Below are 24,676 nucleotides of genomic sequence, written 5' to 3'. Positions count from 1 at the left end.
GCCTCGTCACCTCGAGCACTTTTTCTTTTTTCCTTTTTTTCGTACATGCGGTGTACTTTCAGTGTGATTGCGCAGGCGGGCAAGTGACGGCCTCCCGCGGCGGCCGCAGTAACTACCGAGCGCGCCATGTTCAAATCAGCCAATGGTGTGGCCAATGGCAGTCACACCGTAAGCATCAGTTTTGTCGAGAGAAGAGGAAGCGCTTTTTAGCTGACTTTGAGAATTTATTGTAAATCCCAAGCCATGTGCTGCGCCATAATGTTTGGCTCGCATGTTCTCGGGAGCCTCGACTACCGATCGGCAGCTTTTTCTGACCATGCTGAAAAAGTATTGCAGGGAACCTTTAAAGAGTGGTACTCTTAGGAAGAGCCGTTGGAGAGGGTTGACAATTCAAAGCCAGGAAAAGGTCAGGGATAGTACATTCAGAACAAATTCTCAACCCTCTTCAATTACCAGCCCCAAGCCTACCCCTTCTGTTTCACCAAAGAAGCCTAACATAGCACATGATTACAATATGCAGCTTTCAGTCTGGTTATGAATGCACACAGAAACAAGAAGTTATTTTTAGTTATTAGCTAGCAGCATCACACTGTAGTGTTCCAGGGACTTGCACGAATCGCAGGATTGACTAGCGCACTGGCTAGTTGTGTGTTAGCTGCCATCCCATTTGCGATTGTTCAGGAGTCTATTGACAAATGCAGGACATGAAATACACTGTTGACTTACGGAGGAAGACATGTTTTTCATAGCGACAAAGTGCTGCCTAAAAGCGATGATGAAGAACTCCAGGTAAACAATGTTTGATTCTCTAACGATAAAGTTTGCGAGTTTCGTCTCTTCCTTATTGCCAGAATCGAAGACATGTTAGGTTTTTTTTCTTGCTAAAAGAATAAGATGCTGATTCCATTTTTATGTCATTTATTGGCACTCCAATTACGCTCAAACAATTGGCACTCAAACAAGTGTAGCAGAACAGGCTGTTCTTCTGCACCGTGTAACACTCACCAAAAGTTTCCGGGCCATTTCGAAATTGCTTGCAAGGTGTTCATTGTTGCTGCACAGCAAGCACATCTGAGCCAAAAGCTGCACATGCTGCAATGTAAAGCGTGTCAGAAATGGTCAATCAGATCACACGCAAGCATTATCAAAAGTATTACAGCACAATCACTGAATCACTGAAGCCTCGAACCAAGAAGAGGTGAACCAAGTCACAAAAATGTCACTGACAGTTTGCTACAGCACTCTGGAGTGCTGCCACACAGCAATGAACCGTGCGTGCATATATTACCATCCTCATCTGTTCTTCTAACTGCTGTATCTGTCGAGGCGTGGGTTGGGCGAGAATCTCGTCGTGCACGCTCTCAGTCGCTTCCTGAAATATGTCAGCCTCCGACTGGTCTGCCAGGCCAGCCGCGGTGGCAGTGGCAGTTTTGGACGGAGATGGCCTGCATTAGTATAAAAAAGAGAGCGCAGAAGAAGTGAATTAAAGTGAACCAAAGAACATACAATGTGAAGCCAAGAATAATTGCAGCTTCGTTTGAATTACGATATAACTTTGCATTATCCGAGATTAAATCCTTGAAAGACTACTGTACATTGTATACACAGTACCACCAGTTGCTATGACTGGTGATTGAAACATGCAGCTAGGAAGGGGAGATGTCGTCTCTGGTAGAGGTCACAGAGCCGAAAAATGCACTACTAGTACATGACGCTGGATGGTGAGACAATCTCACAGCACTGTCCTTGTCACTGTGCATCCGTACGGGCACAAGTTAGAAACCCTTTTTAGGAACATGTCATTTCCGGCAAGGCCGATCATGTCAACACATCATCTTTGTGCCAAGGGTGTTTTCCTTCGGGCGAACACGTCAAAGGAGGAAAACGTAGAACATGATTCGTACATAGTGAATAGTACTGTTTATCGTGGTGCTGTGCTGCAAAACTACTGCTGCTTCACACGTGCCTTGAGCTATGCAGAGGGGGCGGTCAGAGGTGTTCCAAGCTCAACTCTTCATGAGTTGCAAAGCAGTGACGCAATACCGAATGCAAGCAACCAGCTTGTATGCATCTGTATGCATCTGTTTGGCAAAAGTACAAGCACTTACTTTACTGAAACCAACAGCGCATCTTCTTCTTCCTCATTGTCCAGGAGCTCTCGAGTGGCTGCTTGCATGAGCTCAGTCATCAAGTCACTCACTTCTTTCTCTGAAAACAAAATCATGGCCATAGACAATGCTTGACAAGGCTCTCAGTGCAAACAAAATAGATTTTTGGATGTTAGCGATACAATTGCCATTTTTTGGACGTGTTGGTAAACGGAACTTGAAAACATACTGAGCGCCCACAAACAGAGACGTAAGGGAGACGACAACACAATGCACTAACCTGCTCAATATGTTTTCAAGTTATCGATACAAGTTTTGTCCATACTGCCCTAGTATTAAAACATTTTCGGTGGCTCCTTACACGTAAAAAACAAATTCATTGGTGACTGCACTATGCATGAAATGTTGAAATATAAGAAAGCAATTTGCCAACTTTACCAGCTTTCTCATATCGAGGTTTAACTGTATTTTGTTTAAAAATATTTGGCACAAAACATGCATACGTAACATAGAAGAATCACTAAAGCAAAACGTAAAGCAAATGTTATTCAAAGGTAAACATATGGAAGAAATCTATCTGCCTGGTTGTGACAACTAAGATAAACTCAAAACCAAAAATGTTTATCTAAAAACGCCGCATTTCGGACTCCTTTTGACTCCCATTTTCAGGGGTGAGATTGCAAGAGATGCAGCGATGTTTTAAGAATTTTGTACTTATGCCTGATACAGTCGCACTTCTTGCAATTAAACACATTGCATTTACACACCGATTGATGCTCGGCTGAAGCCTTGTGGGGTGACTGTGCCTCAGGCTGGTGGAGTGTCAATTTTTTTAACCTATTAAGTAGGGATGGGTGAATAGTGAATTTGAGTTTCGAAGCGAATCCGAAGTAAATAGTGATTTGGTCGAATAATTTTAAATCGAATAGTTCGAATAGTATTTACCACACATTATTAAGAAAAATGAGCATTTTTGTCATGACCATTGCACAATATTTTTAGGATTGGAACTAGGTATGAGTGAATGTCACTTTTTTTTGGTTTGAAATGAAGTGGAAGCAGCCTTGAATAGTATGAAGATTTGAATAGCAGTAGGGTGCAAGTTATAAGTGGTGCAATACGTTACAATTTAAAAATTACTATACTTAGCGCACGTAGGCCCATATAACATGCTTTTAAACTTTAAAAAATATGTACATTTAACCTTGAAGTGTGGCTTCGCGGCAGTGCAGATTTCCCCTAGATGGGTTGTTTCACGGCACAGCAACTAGACGCTGCAGTGAAACCACCTTTACAGGGGGTTATATGCGGTCAAATGTATACATATATTCGTTCATTTCGAATACTTCGAAATTTCGAATAATCTAAACTCGTATTGAAGTGAATTCGAATACTGTAATATTCGTTCGAATATTCAAAACGCCCGAATATTTGCCCATCCCTACTATTAAGGCCTTATTAAGTTCATAGTGTGTAGTTAACCTCATGAGACGAGTCCGAGTTCTACTTAAGGCCAGATTTGTTTAGGGCACACCATAAACAAACAACCAAACACTAAATAAAAAATCCAGAATGACTCCGAAATGTCATGCTGCTAAATATTAGTTAACTGATTAATACACTTACTGTCCATTCTCAGAAAGAGTCGTATTACTAGTGCTGTTTTGGTAATGTAGGAAGACTAACCAGAAAGAGAAGTATTACATGTCAAAATAGAGTTTAGCTAAAAGCCCTTTAACTAAGCATGCAGTCAGATTTTACAAGCAAGTGAAGAGAGCAACAAAGCCAATGAATTTTATAAAAGAAACACAATATAAAGGTCTGGGTGTAAGAAATGCTTATCATTACAACGTCCATTGAGAAAGAGACAAAATAAACAGGGTAGCTCACGAGGTATCTTGCAAGCATGGTCATTGCGAACATCCCAAGAGTCGAAGTTCTCTTCTTCCTCCTCCTGAACGGTGTATTCAGGATCCTCTACGTCATCTTCGTGGTTATCTTCTTGTTCTACAAGGAGAATGAGCACGCATCACTGACTTGATTCATAGCGCATCAGACCAAAAGAAGCGAACTGTGCCATGCCTTTTTGTGGCTGGATTAGTCAACCACGACGTTTTAACCATCACAGTAATCTAGTAGCTACAGAGACTAACTGTGTTACACAAGTCTCAAGGCATTGCCATGCATAACCATCACTTTCAGCATGGTGTACACCAATTTGTTAGTCAAGTGTCCTCACCGAAAGGCTTTACAAGTGAGACGAGAAAGTCTTTCCACTCCTCGTCGTCACACTCCGTGTCGTACATGTCAGTGGTGATGTCGGGAGCGATGAACTGGGCTTCGATGCACTCGAGGGGCGTGTCGTGAAGCGGCAGCTTTGAGCGGGTTCGCTCGGCGATACCACTCTCCTGCACGTGGAAATATTCGGATGAATAACCAACTACGTAGCTGCACAGTAGTCAAAATGGATGAAAACACTGAATAGAATGGTCACGCTATAATTTTGTTTACTAATTTACTGAATTGAATCGAGCTTGAAATTGAATAAAACTGATTTTTCTGGTAAGGTTGTACGAACAGTGATGTTTCAGAGTGAATCAAATACAAATAAAATAGTGTCAGAAGTCGTTTTTAGGTTAATGTAACGCGATGTTCCCGTCCTAGTAACCATAATTTTACCATCAGAACCACAAATGGAGCATCCGGAACAAATAATCAAATTGTTAACATGTGCAGAACTTCTCATCAAGTGCGAACAATTGTTGTGTAAACAGTAGAGTCTGGTTCTCTGAGAGACATAGCCTGCTGCATTACGCAAGCTCTCGTGTTTTGTGCCTATACTGCGCCTGCGGGGATAACCTTTGTCGTACTTTTGCACCAATTTCATGTCCATGAAAATTATGCTTTCAGATCAATGAAAACCCTTTTGCCTACTTTGCTTGTCCACTATCAGGAGATACGAGGCTTTACGGCAAAAATGATGCTTGCATACTCAGACAATGTACTTACAGCTCCCGCATCACTGGGGTCTTGCTTTTCCGGACTGTCCAGTAAAGCATCTGAAGCAGGTGGTGAGAACGGTACACTTGATGCCACTGACGAGGGTGGCTCTGTGATGTCGTCTTCACTCTAGATAAAAGAACGGACACCAGGCGTTCTCGTGAGGTGATTCGCAAACTGTAACGTGGCATAAAGTGACATACCGGCACAACAGAGCTTCTGGTAAAACGAGGAAGATAAAATATTCTCAGTTACACCATGTCCCAGAAAGAAACATTGCAAGAAAGCATTTTCTTCAACATCATGGCTGGTTAGAGAATCGTCAGTGATGCAACCATGGCACATGGCAGCCTGGACCACTTTTGACCCAACTTGGGAAGCTGTTGTCTCAGGAAGTTGTGTTGTTGCGTGAAACAAGCTAACCAAGAAAATCTAATAAACCTACAAATTTGATCTCTGCAAAAAAAAAAAAAGACCTGATCTACAGTCCTCATGTATGTTTATGAAAATAAAAGAACTAAATTTTTTTACGTATTCTTGTAAGCAGTGACAGATGAGCGTCATCTGATTTCACTTCCGTGTTAAATAAGAAAAAAAATTTTGAAAGTCAGATAATCAGTTAAGGGGAGACCATGCTTCTGAAACACGTTTTTTGTTTTTGATAGGGGTGTGCGAATATTCGAAATTTCGAATATTTTTCGAATAGTGTTTGCTATTCGATTCGATTCGCACTGAAATTTTACTATTCGAACTATTCGAACTTCCCAAAGACAAATGCAGTCAACGTCCGGTTGAAAGTGACCCCTTCAAATTTTCAATATGCTTCACCTCATTACACTCTCGTATTGCGGCAAAGCTGCCTTTCAAGCTCCGTTACGGTCGAACTTAGCCAAAGAGACAAAGTCCGGTTGGAAGTGGTCCCTAGATTTTCAATATGCTTCACCTCCTCACAACCCCGTATTGCGGCAAAGCTGTCTTTCAAGGTCCGTTACGGTCGAACTTAGCCAAGAGACAGTCAACGTCCGTTGGGAAGTGGTCCCTAGATTTTCAATATGCTTCACCTCATCACACCCCCGTATTGCGGCAAAGCTGCCTTTCAAGCTCCGCTACGGTCGCAAATGTATTAACTCAAGAAAACGCTGGTTCCAATATGGAGATGAAAGATGTGGCAGAGTTGGGGGCTCAATTAATGCTGTTTTGGACCTGAAATTTGGGCAGGAAGTCCAAAAAATCGGACGCCGAAGCTTTTTAGCATCCAAAATTTCAGATGTTCTTATATATGGACGTCTACGAGGCAGATTTGGAACTCCAGACTTGAAGGGAGCACACCCTTGTCTGCCACATCAGTTGGCCTTCCACAGAAGTTGAAAGAGAAGGAGAGGCTGAGGAAATGGCATCTCTGCCTATCACGTGTAAAGTGTTGTCGGCAACACTTTGGTTGCACCAAATCATGTACATAAATATAATTCAGCCTCTACATTGCCTCATTCTTGATAAGAAAGACAACTATGAAATATGACCCCACCAGCGCTTCATCAACCTAGCAAAAAGAAACACTTTCATGTTGCTATCTCACAAGAACATACTTAGGGATTCTCTGCAACTTTTTCTGTAATTTCACTTTGAATTAATCGAAAAATGTTTGAGAAATATTCGAAAATTATTCGAAGTTATTCGATTCGATTCGCACTCAATCTTTATTATTCGAATTCGCTTCGCACCCAAAATTTTGCTATTCGCACAGCTCTAGTTTTTGAGCATATCATTATGAAACTTTCACAGCTTATGCATTTTTACGTGCTGATTTCAAACATGCAATTATATCGTTCTAATACAATATGTAATTTTGAAACTATTAAATAGTTTTGTATTGCTAGGAGCAGGCTTTATTTCTAAACTGTGAGAGTTATCAAGCAAATCAGCATATCACAATAACCTGGAATGCAATAAAACAAGAATGGATGTTCTAGGTCCATTTGAACAAAAGTTATGGTTCGTTGAACATTGGGCAAGTGAGCAATGTCGAGCTGGGTCAAACTGGGATCAAGCTGGGAATGTTCAACATACCATAACTTTTGTTCAAATGGGCCTGGAACATCCACTCTTGTTTTACTGCATACAGTAGTAATGTGGTATGCTGATTTGCTTTATAACTCTCACAATTTATAAATAAGTCTTGCTCCCAACAATATACATGAAATATTTGATATTTTGAAAGCAGCAAAGCGTATTAGGAAAATAATTGCACATTTGAAATCAGGACATAAAAATACGTAAGCTGCGAAAGTTTCATAAAAATGTACTCAAAAACAAAGAAACATGTCTCCGAAGCAGGGTCCCCCCTTAACAGTGATCATGCATGTGTGCCCCTCTTTGTGTTGCATTTCAGTGCATAAGCTTGGTGTACAAAGCACTGAGCAGGCTAATCTAATTAAAAAAAAAAAAGACAAGGGATCACTGGTGCTTTCAGTGTTCTTTTCCATATTTGACCTTGTTTTCAAGTTTCTGTTTGTAATAGCAAAGGCGCCAAGGCGCCTCAAACTTAGGACTCTTTTTTTATTTCGGCCGTGTTTGCCATTTTTTCACATTTTCTTCTTTCTGAGGACGGCGTAAAAAAAGCATGAATGTAATTCACAGTAATGCGTATTAAAAGCAGCAAAAAAAATTTTCGACACATCATTTATAGTTCGCGCTAATTTCGGCCGTGAAATCCGAAAACATTGCAGTGAGCAAAAACAGGAGGACCGCGCCGCCACCTTCAAATATTTTTTTGGCGCGCTGGGAGCGTTTCTAGGAAATAAAACTTTCAGTTCCGTGCACTTTGAATGTGTCCACAAAACATATAAAAAACCCAGGCAAAACAAAAATTGCGACCGGACAGGCATGTTCGATCTCTCGTGGAGTCACCCTACAGTAAAATGCACATTTTTTATCCAGCACTGAAAACAGCACAGGAATTAAAACAGGCATTTCATTGCCGCTGTAGTGCATGTATTTCAATGCTAATACAAAGCAACAGCATTTAGAGCTCATCATCACAAACCACAAACAATTTGTCTGCTTAGTTGCAATGCTCAAGCATTCTCTCCAAAAACACAGTAAAGCCAGCTTGATCGCTTCAGTTATCATTAAGGGGGGAAGAGGGTTTACGCATTACGTGCTTCATTATTTAAGCTAGGATGGTGATTACGTATGTTCATGTGCTCATATCAAATATACCTCAGTTTTTATGTACACTATACCATTTATTTTTTTATTATTTATACATAAAAAGTTTACTTGATCACACTTTTAATGAACTAGCATTAGATCCTGCTGAACGAAATGTCACTGGATTCTACATATATCAATGAGTGTAACAAGGGTATTTTCACAGTTTTAGACTTTTTAGAACAAAAGTTATGGAGCTTATAAGTTCTCACTTGAATGAGTGAGAAAGAGCGCTCCTCTTATTACACCCTTTCTAAAAACTAATAACTTCCCAAAGCAATCTTTGGCCCCTAACTGGACTTGCTAAACACTCAGCTTTTCAGTAAGACAAAAATGATCAAAATTGTGTGCGCCTAAGTAGAGAAAAGCTTCTCAGAAGGTTGTAAGGTTATGAAAAAAAATGAAACAGTGGAAATAGCAAAAAACAAAATACCATCGGTTGCTCACGTGATATAAAAGGCTGTTATGGCTAAAACAATGATCTAGGATGCATGAAAATTGGTGAGGTTATGCATTTCCAAAAAATCAGATTTTTCGGCAATCTTTTGTCCTAGAAATCAGACTCCCCCTCTTAAACTCTATCTACACACACACACACAAAGGTCTCAACATCAAGAATGCCCCAAATGCTTTGACATTCAATTAGAAGCCAGATGTTAGGGTACAAGTACGTACCTCTTCTGATGCAGGGTGATACTCTTCGTCGGAGCTGCTCTCATCAGGGAACTCCTGCTGAAGCAGCTGCTGTGAGCCACTAGGTGCGGACAGCTTCATCGGTGAGACTTGCCACAGGAGCTGCACACGCGCAAGTTCCGGAATTCATGATGTGTAGCCGAGTGCTATTTATGCTAAACTCTCCTTTCGCACGAACAGCTTGTAATTTGCTAAACAAGTCGTGCAAGATTTTTTGTTTTAGCTAGCCAGTCAGACATACTCGTGCAGTTATTGTGATGTGAAAAGAACAGGGACGAAGATACACATTGACAGCCTGGTGCCCATGCTATCAATGTTTGCTTCTTTGTAACCGAATTTTTTTTAATAGCACCATATTTAAAACCAGCATGCAAGAAGCCTTGTAACCTGGTCCTTGTTGCCATGACTTATGCAACTAGCACACCAAAATATTCTGTTTACTGCATGAGCTCAGTTGGTACAAATTAATGAAGCTGTGGAGTGAAGAGCAAACGATGCCTGAAGTGAGACACCCGCATAAAATTTTGCAAAAGTGCACAACAAAGGTAGGTGTAATAGAATATCACATACCAAAGGATGCACTAGCTTTAATCTTCAAAACTGTTTGAACATTCAAAATGGTCTCTAATGTGCAACACATATCTTAGTGCCAGGCACCACCAGAGATTTCACAAGGCCTACTACTCATCTCTACCATTAACGTTTTATTTTTGACTGCCTTAGTAGTCCTCAAACAGTCTCGGAATATCTAATTCATTTCTCAGAGCAATTTCTGAAGGTTCTGCTGGTTTCTTATACTGCTGGTCTGCATGATGCCTTGATTCCCTATTTGTACAAGAGTAATGTTTAAAGGAGACAAAAGCTTAACATGTAAGGTTAAAGATCAGAAAGCAACACTAGCTTGCAAAGCACAACACATTTGCTGCTGCAATTAATTACAGAGCTCAACCTGTATATAGCCTGATGGACCTGAAGAATCACTGGGATCACAGTGTACTAAACCAGACCGCAGTGAAAATTTTCTGGGCAACAAGGACTGCCCATTTTAGTTTTTATACCAAAGTGTTTATTCCACATCTTGTCAACTCATACCTAAGTAATTTTTAATGTAATTAAAGAGCCTGTTTCAATAAATGTGAATGTTTTATAGAATGTAAAAAGTTTTTTTATAAAGGACATTGACTGCAGTAAGCAAGCCATAAGGGTGCCCCATATCATGGGCACAACAGTTTTAGAAGGCCTAAAAAAATAATAACGCCTCTTTGCTTTTCTCAAATGGTTGTGTTGTATTCTGTTCAAGTGATGTATTACTGAGGGCTTTCTGAGCACACTTTCAACTTGATTTTCGAGTGTTGAGGTGTTTATACTTGACCAATTTCCTATGTTGACATCTACTGTTTGTATATGTGTACATACAAGGATTTAAAAAAATGTTCCTTTGTCTGCAAGTAGTAATCAAGGCTGAAAAATAAATGTCATTTGGTTTTTGTTTCCAGCCAAGTAGCTGTTTTTCATGTAAAACTATATTTGTGCGTCCAGAACTAGCAATGTTGTTAGAGGCCCCTATGAGCTTGTTAAAAGCAATTCCTTTTGGAGTGAAGTGTCAGTAGTGACGACAGGCACAATAAAAGGATGGTCATGATAGTGTCTTTGAAACTGGAACCTGTCATGAAAAAATTGCGAGATGTTACGAACTGTCAATAATAATGGGCAAGGTACCAAAGTAACTCGCTCACATTAAAGGGACACTAAAGGCAAATAACAATTTATGTAAGAGTGAAAGCTCAATGTATGAAAACTTCGAAAACGGTGATATTATCAACAGAAGTGGCCTACTTACCGAGATATTAAGCTAAATGTATCACACGATGAGCGCCACGAGTGGAACATTTTCGAAGTGATCCCAATGACGTATGAGAGTCTGCCTACAATAAATCACTAGTAATCAAACTAGCAGCAATAAAAAAAGAACCTTCCGTGCATCAAAAGAAGTAATAAAATGCTGTTTGTTCATTGCCGTTTGATTCATGGAAAAAAGAACCTCTGTGGCGTTGCCATGGGGAACAGCATGCGTGGTTCAAAGGTTCCGTTTTCGCCGAACTACACTTCGCCCGGCGCCCTGCTTCGCTCACGCGGTCGCGTCTCAGTGGTAGTTTCGGGATCGCGTACTGCCGCGTGTGTTTTGCGCGCTCGTGAAAGTCGCTCTGACAAAGAGTTTGACAAAATGGCAACGACACCGGCACTACGAGCCCTCAGCAGCATACTGCGTTCATCGGGGCTCAAGTCACTGAATTGGAGCTCAGTGTCGCGAGCCAATGTCTCGTTGTCAAGTTCTCCGTCCACATCCATTGCGGCGATTGCGGCAAGCTTCGATGGCCGTTGTTGCCGCTGTGGGTCCCGCTACTTTCGCTCTGCTGCTACTAGTGTCGGCAGCCGCGCAGTAAGGCGGGCAACGCTGGGCACGGCAGCAGTGACGTATGAAAGTCTGATTTCAGGCGGGTGATTTGAAGTGCGCTAACACGATGTGGACCACTAAAACGTGATTTTATTTCAAAATAAGCACTTCCTTGGCATAAAAGTAGCACTACGAGGTTTCTGGACCGCTATTTCAACAATCAACGTCGACTTAATATTTGCCTTTAGTGTCCCTTTAAGCACACTACTGTATACAATACATTGCCTACTTACATGTGGCTGTTTCTCCATGATCTCCCTTGCCTTGGCCCTCGTGAACTTTGGCTCATAGGGCAATGAGCTGAGATCCGTTCCCGATTCTTCAGCGGCCACATGGGAAATCATTGTGTTCTGCAGCATGGCTAAGACGCGGCTGTTCGACACCACCCTCTGGAAGAAAACACAGCACTGACATAAGTCGCTACTAGGAACACCAAGTGGTAGTGCCTTTTACATTGATTTAAGCAAGTCGAAAACTTTTTCCTAATGCCATCACAACAAAAGCCAGTAATGTGCTCTTTAAAAATAGAGGTAAACGGAATGTAGGTAAAGATTTATGAACATTAGAGTGGTGCAAGAGCCAGGTTTGTGCCTGAACCTCTCACCATTATTTATCCCCCTGACAATGCGTATCGGAGTACTTGGTCATACAACCAGCAGGGAAGCTGGTTTGGGCTACCATGTGTCACAAATAATACAAACACCATCAATGTATCCTGTGAATCACTGTGCTGTTACAGTGAATGCTGCTGCTACGTACAAGAACTGCTGTCAAAATATGCTCATCTTCCACGGTGAACAATTCGACAAATAATTCCAATTCCATTCTCCTCCCTATAACAAGAAATAAAATTTAAAAAATTGGCCGCGTATCTGCGTGATTCGCTGCAAATGGCGTCGAAAGACGATAGTCTTGTGCCAGCCGTTTCAGCACAGCCTAAGAAACACTAGCATTTTCGGCGCAGCCTAAGAAACACTAGGGTCTTTAAAATTACGTATCTATGTATTTTCTAGTAAAGGAACACACTACCTAAGACTTATGTATTGATGTTGCACCTCAGATATGCATAATATTTGCTTTTTGATCGACAATGTTCATAAGTATAAACAGAGCTACCAGTTCAAGATGGCTGGGAGTTCAGCAAGTGCTTAAACTTTGGCTGGGTGGCTGAATCATGTGACAGACAGAGAGACCAAAATTTCTGCATTTAAGTTCCCCAAGAAAGACTATTGTCTTTAAAAAAAAGTGCCAGACCCGTATGATGTTCTTGACATTCGTGACGGTGAGATTGTTCTTCTCGGCGGTGTCTTCCAGGAACTTGTCCAGTTCCGTATCACACGGCTCTTGCACTGGAGCCGCCCTCGGCTTCTTTGGTTTCTTCTTGCCCTTACGCTCTTCTCTCGGACGTTTGCGTCGCTGACCCGTCGACGTCGTGGCTTCACCGGTGGCGTCGGCAGGGCTGCTTTCCAAAGCAGCATCCGTGGACGCTCCCAAACCATTGTCTCCGTCCTGTTGCGGACTCGAAGCCTCGAAGTTAATCTCTTGCAGGCGGTACTCGCCGTCAGAAGACGGTATGCAAACATACTCGGCATCGGGAGGTGCATCCGAAGCACCGCCCGGAGCAGTCGAAGCATCTTGCTCACAGATCACAAGCGGTGTGCTGTCCAAGGCTGGGCTTCTGCGGTAGGGATCAGGCGTTGGCGGACGTTCCGGTGTCTCTGGGAGTGGGTTCTCAGCCTGTGCTTTCTCTGTAAATAAGTGATCACGCTTACAATGTGTGCCAGAACTCGTGCGACACATACTGCGCCTGAACTTGTACGCGGTGTTGGTTTCACCATAGGCAATGAAATGCCGTGTGCCACGGTTGTTTTTTAAATGCATAGCACTTTAGGGGCCCGGCTTATCGTCCACCCACTGTCTCATATTGTGTGGTCACGCAGTGGTCAATACAAGCTTAAAACAAAGCTAACAGTGCTTAAAACCTGTGCAAAATAAACTAAAAAAGTCTAAAATAATATAAACTGCAGAAACAACCAGGAATTAATTGCAACAATTTACCGTGAAAAACGCTTCCGACGTGAAAACGCTTCCGACACATCCGGCTGATACCCGTGCAGCGCAAGAGAGGGCGCCACCGCCTCGGCAAGCGCGTGATTGCCGAGGCGGTGGCAAGCGCCAAGGGAATCACCGGGTTGCCCGTGCTACGCACTTCCTCAAGTGTCACGGTAGTGCAGCTGCATTAAGCGCAGGATTTAGAACTACACCGAGACCTACACAAGAATGACATTAGCGCAGGATTTTTTTTTAAATTCACAGCACATCCCCGGGGCCACCGAAGCATGATCTACAATTTACAAAATACCGGAAACGAGTCAGAATTTCCCTAAACAAACACACTCGCGCCAATTCTTGTGGGCCAAGCAGCTGACAACGCTCTGTAAGGCAGCGATTTGAAACACTCTAGCAGTGCACACACATCATGCAACACTCGAATAAGTGCGTTGCGATGCGCGTCTAATAATTACCGGGAGTTGACGGGCCGCCCGTTGTCGTTCTTCGCGGCCTGTCGTCGGAAATGTTGGGCATTCTGATTTGGACCGGCGCGTCCGACGCCGGGCGCCCAACCGCGGTTTTACCGCGATACTTGAGCTATTCGACTTTGATCGGCGAATGCTCAGTGATGCACACGCGTCAGGTGTAAATCTTGGGCCGAACGCAAAACTCACACACATGTTAAACGCGAATAATTGTGTTTCGCGCGATTCGAATACATATTCGCGTCACTTGCAGAATCTCTCCCTGTGTGTTGTGTTGGGAACTGTCGCGCCACCTATAAAACTCGGAAAAATAAGGGATGATGACTAGTAGAAATTATAAAGTTTCATAATAATAGGAAACCTTATGGCGGGAATAACGGCGTTGTTTGTATTTCAATAACAAAGCTTCTATCAATAATAATTGCACACCGCAGGGGCGTCGCTAGCGTCGTAAGCTCCATAGTTGGTGCGTTGAAGCAGTCGAGTTGGTTGAGTTGACATAATGATTGGCGTACTCATTAGATCTCAGTAAATTTAGCACCTTCTATTCGTTTAAGAAAGTACATTTTACGGGTGTTTGTGAAACAGGACTACCATCCCACCAAGTAAGCTCAGAGAGTGTCAGAGTGACAATGAAAGCTCTGGTTCTTTGCCTTACGTTTCGAGCAGTCCGTGGTTCGTGTGCATGATTACTCCGTATCCGTGCTTGGCTTGTGTAACGATTGTATGATATTATTAAGAAGCAGGCCCATCTTTAGGACGAACCGTGTATTGCGTCTTACTTTTCGTTTCCTTTTGTTACGTAATGGGCTCTAAGCGACCTTCATGCTGCCTCTTCGCAGCGATCCCTCTACAATGCCGAAAAAATTTGGCACCAACACGAAGTCAGCCGAAGCTCGCGCTAAAAAGGAAGCCGTCAAGATAGCTGACAAGGAGAAGAAAATAAGAGAAGCCGAGGAAGCCCTCTGGGCGGACGATGACAAGCACATAGCCAGGAAACAACAAAGGAAGGTAAGGAATTCCCTAGCGATTCGGGACTGTCTCCGAACTATTGCTTCATCCTTCTGAATCGTTGTTAGTAGTTAGAACGGCGATTCGCTTATGCTAGTTATCGTGATTACGACAGGGTAACACATGGCTCGATTTGTAAGAGTGAGCGTAACATTGTCATCATTGCGCCTGATTTGTGCCTGCCGTAAGGCACCCGCATTGGTGCTTTCGGTTTTAATTGCTGACGCCAATGTGCAACATCGCCGACAGCTCTTCCTTGACTAGTGTCCGAATGTGTAGGCTTTCAATCGCAAGCTGTTCCACAACCGAGTCTAATGAGAAAGGCAGTATTTTAGTAATGTGTCGCATACGTATCTTTGTTACTGCGAGCTTTTGCATGCTGCTGCTGTGGTGTAAGCTACTTCACAAATTCAGTGCTACCAGAGCATGTTTATTGTTGCTACATCAAATGCTTGTAAAAACGACAACCTGCGCATGCTGGTGCTAATTTTAATGACACCAGAAAAGGAAGGATATAACTGCAAGCAAAGACAAAAAAGCAATAGGATAAGCGACATGCATCTATTCTCGACACAATTGCAGGACGCTTGACTTACACCCTGCATGTTAATGAGAACTAACAGACAACAATGCCACGGAAAGTATAAGGGATGCTATTTGTAGTAATTAGGATATAAATGCGAAGAAAGTGAAGTGGACGAAAGGATTACTTGCCGCCTGCATGAACCGAACCCTGCATGTTGGCTTGCGTAATGACTGACCCTTTGCAGCTTAGCCAATTCGCACGCTATCAAGTGGTTGTGCAGTGCTCTTGAATAAAGCAAGGAATATGGTGGTAGCAGCGAAAGTTGAAGATCACACTCTCCATCATGGCTGGTGCCAAATTCCAGCCTGCCCCTTTGCAATTGCGCGTCTCAACCTTTTGGTTCATGTTCCTCTTATTTCCATATGTTTGTACGCAACCTTCATTGCTGCAGAATGTTACAGCAACACGGTGTTTGTTTTCTAGGAGGAGAGAGACAAGAAGAAAACAGAGCAGCTCGAGAAGAAGGCGGCACTAAAGCAGATGTACGATGAAGAGATGAACAGCATCAAGTCTATGAAAGCACGAGTTGAGAAAGTCACAAGAGCAGACATTGCAGCCTTAGCCGAAAGGCAACAGAGTAAGTTTGCCAGAATGAGTTTGTATGTGCGTGTTTGGTTCATAAATGCAAGAACCGATTAATTTCTACAGATTAATGAGCAACTACTGCTGTTGACGCTGTACAATTGCCAGCATCTCGCAACTTATTTTAGTTGCTGTATTTGCTTGCTCTGCAGTCACCTGTGATATTAAAAATGCTAGTGGAATTAACTCAAGTTGTTATGTGGGCTTATTGGTATGGCATTTCTGAATTCATTCTCGCTCATTTCGATACTATATAATTCAGAAATGGAATAGCGGAATTAGTCGCAAAGGAAGTCCAGGGCAACATCTGGCAGGTGAAATTGATAACCACTAATAAATTGAGAAACCGTTGAATTTGGCTGCAAACATTGCAATAAATCTCATGCCTGCAAACACTTGCTTTCAGTCCTAACTGCAGGACCTTCTTTTGTATATGCATCTTGTGTAATTCTTACCTTACTACCAAGAAATTTGGTTCTGATCTTTTGAATGGTGTGCTAGATATCATACAGCCAGTTCTTAATGTAAGCCAGTGAAACTTTTTAGGTTGTTGCAGGAGAGCTGTGATGAAAATTGTGCTACTGTAAATTTCTATGCCTTTCCTCCTAGCTTGAGCTCCATCTTGGTGCATTTTTGTTGAAGTTACATATTCTTCTAGCTGCACAACTTGCATAATTGTAGCTGTACTTTTGTGTCTGTACTTGTTCATTAGTATATGATTCGATAACCTCATTTCATGATGCTTCTAATCTTATTGTGCTTGTATGTGGGTTGCAGCCAACACAGAAAACCTATCTACTGCTACTATACAGGGGAAAATAGTTTCATGTTCATATAAGGATACATTCAAGCTAAAAAGGCAGGGCGTGCAAACGCGGACACAAGAAAGAAGTCACGGCACCACAAGTGCCCTGTCTTTGTAGAATGAGCACTTGCCAACTAGCTCAGCTCTCTGTTATTCTAAGCTTTAAGATACATTCATGATCGCAAAAGACCATTTATTGTGGATGTAACCGTTTCTTAGAGATTACTTCTCTACCACCCCCCAAAAATCAAAGTAATCATGCCCAAAATACTGTTGTATTTCTGATTTTCCATTTGCGGCAGTATCTGCAGATTTATTAGAGGCACAAAACTTATTCATATGACCACATTTATTGTGGTGGTTTCCACGCCTAATTCAGAGGCAGGTGAATCTGCAAGGGGGAACACTTCAGCTTACATGTGTATGTTATGGTCTAACAAAAAGTTGAGTTCTAATTGTGTTTTCAAAGAAAAATTTGTCGGAACCCATTTCTTTGCTGGAGGGTAAGCGGTACATTCTGCTTCTTGTCAACTAATTTACTGCAAAGGAGATGTGTGCTGCTGTCGGGGGTGTAGACACTGTTGTATTTTAGGAAGGGAATATTTGGCATCTCTATATGTATGTACGTTAGTATGTCCACGTGTATATAAGTTGACTCTCAGTAAGCGGAAATCTCTTAAACGGAACTGCTGCTTAAACAGAACAACTGCCTCTGCTATGATTGGTTCCATACCAGATGACTGCACTCCTATTCATCTCTGAGTAAATGGAACTCCTGTTAAACGGTACATATTTTCTTGGTCCCTTTAGGTTTCGTTTAATGGGAGTCTACTGTATACACATACGAACTGAAAAGTTTCTGGAGGAATTTGAACCCTTCCAAACTGCCCTCTAGCTTTGCCTGCAGCTGCAACCATACATTATGTTGTCATATATGAAATGTCAATTAAATCATGTTTAACTAGTGCTAAAAGATGTAGGACTAGAATGAGAAGCACACAGGATATGACACTAGTCTGTCCTCCGTCTCGTTGTAGTACGAGGACCTTTAGGGATAATTGAATATGTCTGAATTCTGGAATACAACCTGGTAGCCGAACTTCCTTTTGTACCAAAGGAACTGGACACCAGAAGTTCTGGCTGGGTTTGAGGGTGTTGTGTTGAAAATTGGTCCATGAGGAAGACACTGTTCTCAGGTGCATTTGCTTTGTCTGATAAGGAATGAGCGAGCGTGTGTATTTCGAAATTGACTTGTGTTTTTTTTTTTTCATTTGAACTGCTAGTGAGAGTAAAGTCATGCTTTTTCCTTGCAGAGGCACTAAAAGACCCGCAGGAGGTGCTGCTGCATGAGAAGCCCTTAGAAGAAAATATCAACCGAGTCTTTGTCGAAAATGAAGCACGGACGGTTGATGAAGCAATTGCTGTGCTAAGGCAAGCTTTGATATATTCTCTCATTTTCTTTCACCTGTACTACGTACAGTGGTACCTTGGTTTTACGTTCCCCGTTTTGCTTCGACCCACATTTTACAACGGATCGGTTTGGTCCTGGCAAAATCCCCATAGAAATAACGTATTAAAAACCTCAATTATACGATGCAATTTTATGCCGGACCGCATCTTACGACGACGTTCCGATACCGTCCAGGAAAAAAAAATCACCTTTTTTACTCTGAGTCTAACGCCAACCAAATTTTCGCGGATGCAAAATAAAAACTTCCATACCCCTAGGTTGACGATTAGAAAAGTAGAGAGAGTGGGACACTATGCCTTCTCAGAATGGAAAATTTATTCTCCTGGCAGTTTATGGGCTTCTGTGACCCAGTTTTTATGGGCCCTGCAACACCTTTCTTAGTTATATTGGAATAGTCTCATTATTGACGTATGACTCTTCACGAGTCATATGCCGCAAAAATTTTTCGAAGCCGTCAAGTCTAAGTGGTGTTACCAAATTATAGAGATCACGTTCCGCAGCTTTCTCCCTCTACTCAGCGGCGCGAGCGCGCGGAAAGCTGCGTGGGGCGTGAAGGGAGGGAGGGCGGGGGTGCGAGGAGGCGCCGAAGAGTTACGTCAGCGCCGGCGGCATTTTTTTCTTCATTTTTTTTTCTCTGGCGTCTCGGCGCAACCACGTGGTCTGTGGCGCCACTTCCGGTCGGCTTGCGTGGTCGTCGTCGAGCGTAGCCCATCGCACCGTGTATCGCGCGTGCTTGAAAACTGCGAGTCGGTTTGGTAATGTTGGGTGTGCACCTCAAACTGCCGTAGTGTTTTCATCGCTCTGCCAACCATGAACGCAAACCTGCGTGCGCGTTTGGAACGAATGACAGCCGAGATGGGTTTCGACCCACACTCCGATACACCGCCTAGTCGCACTGCTCGCGCTTGAATCGTATTCAACACGGCAAAGCTGCGTGCACCCTTCTCCCAGTGGCGGTACTTCGATGCGGTTTGCTCTTCGAATGCGGGTGCACAGCGAGTGCGGGCTGACAACAAAGAACTAAAGACTAGAAGAAAGGATTGTGGGGCATCGGGCCGGCGCGGACCCATCCCCCGGCTGTCTGCAGCTACCGTGAAAATGCGAGTCTGCTTGGCTGCTGTGTCGCGGTTTCTCGGGAACGTGAGACTACGGGGAGGATACGCCGAGGTACGACTCGATGACATACTGAACAGACAGCGAACGAGACTCTCGCCATACAGCGAACACAGGTATCCTAAACTAGCCGGCGCCAGCATTGTTATCGGAGAAATGCTGCACCACTGCCTCGGTCGGTCGTGAGAACATGCTGACGATGCAGTTTCCAGCTGACGAGGCAACACTCGAACGGCTGCCACTCTCAACGGCAACCGGTGATGGTCAAAAGCACAGAAATATTCACGATTTCGGCACTGCGCATGGTGAAGAAAACGCAACCACGCAACTACGAGCAGATGAGCTGTCCGTGAGACCGGAAGTGCTAATATTAATGTTTGTTCGGTGTTTTAACGGCATAACACAATATAAACATACATATTATCTACTTATTGAACTCAAAATTAACAACGAAGGTAATGATGAGGGTGTTATCGTGATTATAACATCAGCCAATGGTGGAACTGCCGACAATCGCGTCATATATTGCGGAATAATACATCATTTGTCGAGAGAAGAGGGAGCGATTTTCAGCTGACTTTGAGAATTTATTGTAAATTCCAGGCCGCTCGCTTCGCTATAATATTTGGCTCGCGTGTTCTCGGGAGCCTTGACTACCGATTGGCAGCGCTTTTTGACCCTGCTCAAAAAGTGTTGCAGGGCCCCTTTAAGATCGCTTCTGGATAGGCGTCGATTGCATGCGTATCCAGGGTAGTTACCTAGACAAGCTCTATCCACATGGATTAGCTTCAACTAGCTGGAAAGCTCATCTTTGAGATCCAGGTATTTTCATGTTTTCAGCCCGTGGAAACTTTTCCTGGTCCATATACAGGTGAAGATCTCCTCCCTTTGTTTGCGGCACTTAAGGTCACGGGCCTAGAGCACGCAAAAGGACACGACACAGCTATCTTGACCATGCAAAATAGCTTTCCCTTGATGTGAGCGTTTATAATAACAGCGGCACATCACCAATTGCACTTCTCAAGGAAACTAATGTGACACGCACAGCTCAGTTGCGCACGAAAGCATGCTATGGGAACCCGTAACAAAATGTTCTCCGTTGCCATTATGTGATGCCGATGACACTGTATCTGACTCTTCTGGCGGGAGGCTGTTGCCAACGCAGTCTCGGTTTTGTTTTCACGCGCAGGCAATTTTCAGGCTCGATTTATTGGAAAAAAGATGCACGTTGGATTCGATTTTTTTAAAGTTGAGACTAAAGATTCGATCACACCTCCTTCAACTAATTGCTTAGCTGTCATTTTCAAAAGCAATTTAATGTACCTTCCTTGGAGAAATACAGGGTCGTGCCGTGGGCTTATTCAGGCGGTCTATACTCTTTTTTTTGGGCAAGGGTGAGTGTCACTGCCTATGTTCTTAGTTTTTCAATTATACGATGGCTGCATTATACAACAGTTTTGCGTGGTCCCCTCAAAGTCGTATAATTGGAGTTCCACTGTATACCTACAGATCCTCTTAATGCCCGTGTGTGGCTGCATCGTGAGATGGCATTGGCATTAGTTTTGCACATGCAGGGCTTGAAACTTGTTTTTTAAAGGGACACTAAAGAAAAACAATGAATCGGTTTAGATTGATAAAGTGTGCTCGGAGAACTCTTGTGTAGTTTATTTCACCACCATAGGTTTATTATTAGAGGAGAAAGCCAAGTTCAAAGTTTCATTTTCGAATTTCGCGCCGAACTTTGTAATTCGTGACGTAAAAGGTTTCAAAGAGCATTTAACGTATTTTGGCGCCACTGGCTCGACGAAATTTTCACAAACTCGTTATGTCTAGTCTCTGGCCCCCTCAGAGGACAATGTACTTCGATTTAACCGATTAGGAACTACGTAGGGCCAAGCAGGCGCCGCCAGAAATATGTGACGTCACGGCAAATGGTGTGGAAATTCCAAGGTGGCGTCGCCACCTGTATTTTCTTTTTGCGCGTTTTCTCGCTTATTAAGTGTCTTCTCGCAGCAAGCGTGGTGTTTTTGGTATCGTGGAAGACTACTTTACTAATGCGAGAAAAATCGTTTTGCTGTTTAGTGTCCCTTTAAATTGTCCTTTGGGGTGGTTCAGCTAACTTGACAAAGATAGAACATAATGTTTCGACACAACAGCATAGCGCACTCCAGATTTACACAAGAGGTATGAAATTTCCATTGACCATTGTGAGAAGCTGTGGCTTCAGCAAAACTGGCACGCTTCTCAACATTCATAGTAACACTTTGTATGGAGTGCATTGGAATTATGTTCTGATTTCGCTTTGATGTACGCGGTGCTGCCACTGGCATAATAGTATGCCATGGATGTCAGAATATTTTTTTTTTCATATGTTAAAGCCATTTTGTTGCTGAGAAAATACTCTTAAGATTCACTAGGCTAGATGTCCATTTCTTATCTTTTTCTTTTGGAAGGCAATGTAATCCTTGTTTCTAGATAAGTTATTGACTAGTCATGAGTAGATGCTGCCCGTGTAACGTGCAGATAGCACAGGTGCTTCTAGGCTGTCTTTCATACCAAGGTATTTTCTGGCTTTCAAGAGTCCGCTCTCAGCAGGACTGAAATTCCTGGTAGTGCTGAAATGCTATTCACCAATCGAGACGTGTCTCTCGAAGTGTGCACGCAATTTTCAGCATCTCATAACTTCTTACTTTAGTCACTGTATTTGCTTCCTCTACAGCCACCTACTGTACGAAAAAAACAAAAAAACTGTTGAATTAGTCACAAAGAAAGACCAGGGCAACATCAGGCAGATGAAATTGTAGGCTAATGCGTTGAGAAACTTGCATCTGAGCTATCTGCTTTCTAACAAATGTGCATGGACCTGCACCTCTGGCTTAACATGGCAGCCCTGTCAATAGGAAGCGACTATAGTCGGATACAACTTTAGAAGTCTGCGGCATTTTGTCCTCAAATGCGGATATATACAAGCCTGCACCAATGGGTGCGCACTCCTGGCTGACATCATGAGCCGGACGGCCGGTGACCCCGCCTTCAGAGAGCATTGCCAAGTGCACGAGCGGGACTGTTTCTTTAGTCATGGAGGGGATCAGCTGCCGTGCTTCGGTCATTTGCATGGGGCCTCTCTGGACTTCTTAAGTTGTATCCAACTATAGGGATACAACTTAAGAAGTCTTAACAAGACTTCTTTTTTTGGGGGGGAAGGGGGGGGGGGTTGTGTGTACACATCCATATGCACGTGTCTTCGATATAGTACGTACATAAAATGGATCTTAAGAAAACTTCTGGTGGAGGATGTTGAACTCTCCCTTCTGGCTATGCTATTGGATGTGACAGAACATTGACATATGTGCTGAGAGAAATTTAATCCTCAATTTCAATGTATGGTAGATTATTTCTCCATGGAAAGCAGAACAGGTCTGCACTATGTTCAGAGAGTAGATATTCCATGCTATTTCTAGAGTGGCAGTGGAAGGGCTGCTGTGATGCAGCACGGTGAGATAAAGGAAGAGTGGCTAGACCTTGATCCTTTCATTGTAAGCTTTGTAGTTAGTTTCACAGTAAAAAACAAAGTAAGAAGTAGACGCATTTTGTTTCAAAAGGCCACCTTGGTCGACATACTTTCCGATTTGCACTTGCATGCAAGCAAATCACGATACTATCGCTACAGTGCAAACATTCCTCCTCCTTACAGCGTGAATGATGCACCAGTGGACAGGCATCCCGAGAGGAGGGCCAAGGTTGCCTATGACGCCTTTGAAAAGGCGAAGCTTCCCGAACTGAAGGCCGAGAACCCGAACCTGCGGCTCTCCCAGCTAAAACAGATGATCCGCAAGGACTGGATGAAGTCTCCCGAGAATCCCCTCAACCAGATACAGGCTGCCTGCAAGTTCTGACAGCAGTATCGGCCACATCCCTCAGTTGCACTTAGCTTGTCTGGATGAAAGTGCATGGTTCTTTTCTTCTCGCTGAATAGGTGCAAGTTGCTCAGCGGCGAAACCGGTCCCGCTGAGATGATGTCATCAGTGTCGTGATTCAGTCGTTGGATGCTGGGATTTCTTAAGCACTTTCTCAGAACAGCAGTGTCAAACTTAAGCACAGTTGTTTTAGTCTGAAAACTTTCATTTCTTTACACTGATGAATTTGCCTTCTGTTGTGGTTGTTGCACTGAAACTTCAGTGAGTGAAGGTAGTGCCCGCTCACACTTATTAAGTTATCTTGATAGCGAAACTTATAAAACCGAACATGATGGTTATGCTGGGGTTATGCTTGAATTAGGCAATATACAAAATCTGCTGTAGAGAAGCAAAAAGCACTGTGACTGGATTCAAGTGGAGCTTATAGTGCTACTAGTAACTCTAGGATTTCGTCAACCTATCCATTAACAGTAGAATTAAGAGAGAGCAATTCATTGCAGAGCTAGGTTATTTGAAGTAATAAGTAGGAAATGTAAGCCCATTTTCAAATTGACCAATGAAAAGCCAGCTATGCAGCTTTCTCTCCCTATTGGCTTGTAGAACATACTTTTGGGAAATAGAACGAGAAGGTTTTCCACCACTCCTTGAAAGCCTGGCACCTAACTTATGTGCACTTTTACTCTTGCTGTGTAATTTACTTTACTGTGATGACCTTGTCTTGCTTTAGTTATGTACAGCAACTTTAATGACGGTGGAATCAGTTGTGCAATGTGTTCACTGTTTATAAAGTATAAATATCTGAAGTGATGTGTCTGGGAAAGAGAAGCAGCAGATTTTCCAGCTGTTGCTTCATTTTAGCCCTTCATTGAATGGATGTGATGGAGATAAATAAAGGCATGAGCACCGTGTGCTTTCCTTGCAAAACAAGACCTATCTGGCACACACTTCTTCTGGAGACTTGGTGTTATTTGAAAGGTTAGCTCCTTCATTCTTCTAAGTAACACCAACATGGAAGAATAGAATGTTGGGCGAGTTAATAATTCATGACAAAGGAAATCAGCATGAAAGAATGCAAGCCAAGACAGGGAGATGACAGGACAAGTCCTGTCCTCTTTTCTGTTTTGCCTTGCGTTCTTTCACGCAGATTTCCTAACACCTGTGCGTGCAAGTGGAGTGTTTGCTTGTTCA

At 43.0% G+C, this 24,676-nt stretch overlaps 2 protein-coding genes across 3 annotated transcripts in view; one reads left to right on the top strand and one right to left on the bottom strand.

The window, feature by feature from the left end:
- The window catches only part of LOC119387900 (GON-4-like protein), a 43,160-nt gene extending 28,900 nt beyond the window's left edge, over window positions 1-14,260 (bottom strand). For both annotated transcript variants that reach the window (XM_037655465.2, XM_037655466.2), the window contains exons 1-10: window positions 13,992-14,260; window positions 12,721-13,214; window positions 11,700-11,855; window positions 8,994-9,113; window positions 5,118-5,237; window positions 4,348-4,516; window positions 3,999-4,115; window positions 2,109-2,208; window positions 1,289-1,445; window positions 1,006-1,092 (exon numbers count right to left, since the gene is read on the bottom strand). In XM_037655465.2, coding sequence (XP_037511393.1) covers window positions 1,006-1,092; window positions 1,289-1,445; window positions 2,109-2,208; window positions 3,999-4,115; window positions 4,348-4,516; window positions 5,118-5,237; window positions 8,994-9,113; window positions 11,700-11,855; window positions 12,721-13,214; window positions 13,992-14,052 — 1,581 coding nt within the window. In that variant the 5' untranslated portion in view covers window positions 14,053-14,260. The remainder of the gene's footprint in view (window positions 1-1,005; window positions 1,093-1,288; window positions 1,446-2,108; window positions 2,209-3,998; window positions 4,116-4,347; window positions 4,517-5,117; window positions 5,238-8,993; window positions 9,114-11,699; window positions 11,856-12,720; window positions 13,215-13,991) is intronic.
- Window positions 14,261-14,810: 550 nt separating this feature from the next.
- LOC119387899 (coiled-coil domain-containing protein 124) lies at window positions 14,811-24,417 on the top strand. The gene is made up of 4 exons (XM_037655463.2): window positions 14,811-15,014; window positions 16,024-16,177; window positions 18,301-18,418; window positions 23,266-24,417. Exons 1-4 carry the CDS (start codon window positions 14,829-14,831, stop codon window positions 23,465-23,467), a joined length of 660 nt encoding a protein of 219 aa, XP_037511391.2. The 5' UTR covers window positions 14,811-14,828; the 3' UTR covers window positions 23,468-24,417.
- Window positions 24,418-24,676: the final 259 nt, after the last annotated feature.

The sequence above is a fragment of the Rhipicephalus sanguineus genome, chromosome 3 (genome assembly GCF_013339695.2).
Source record: "Rhipicephalus sanguineus isolate Rsan-2018 chromosome 3, BIME_Rsan_1.4, whole genome shotgun sequence".
NCBI lineage: Eukaryota > Metazoa > Arthropoda > Arachnida > Ixodida > Ixodidae > Rhipicephalus > Rhipicephalus sanguineus.
This window is presented reverse-complemented; position numbering and strand designations above follow the sequence as displayed.

What these genes read in the sequence shown, in the direction of transcription:
- LOC119387899 (XM_037655463.2), top strand. Translation starts at nt 14,829, where the DNA reads ATGCTGCCTCTTCGCAGCGATCCCTCTACAATGCCGAAAAAATTTGGC. An exon ending in CCAGGAAACAACAAAGGAAG is followed by an intron (nt 15,015 to 16,023) that starts GTAAGGAATTCC and finishes TTTGTTTTCTAG; the next exon opens with GAGGAGAGAGACAAGAAGAA. An exon ending in CTTAGCCGAAAGGCAACAGA is followed by an intron (nt 16,178 to 18,300) that starts GTAAGTTTGCCA and finishes TTTTCCTTGCAG; the next exon opens with AGGCACTAAAAGACCCGCAG.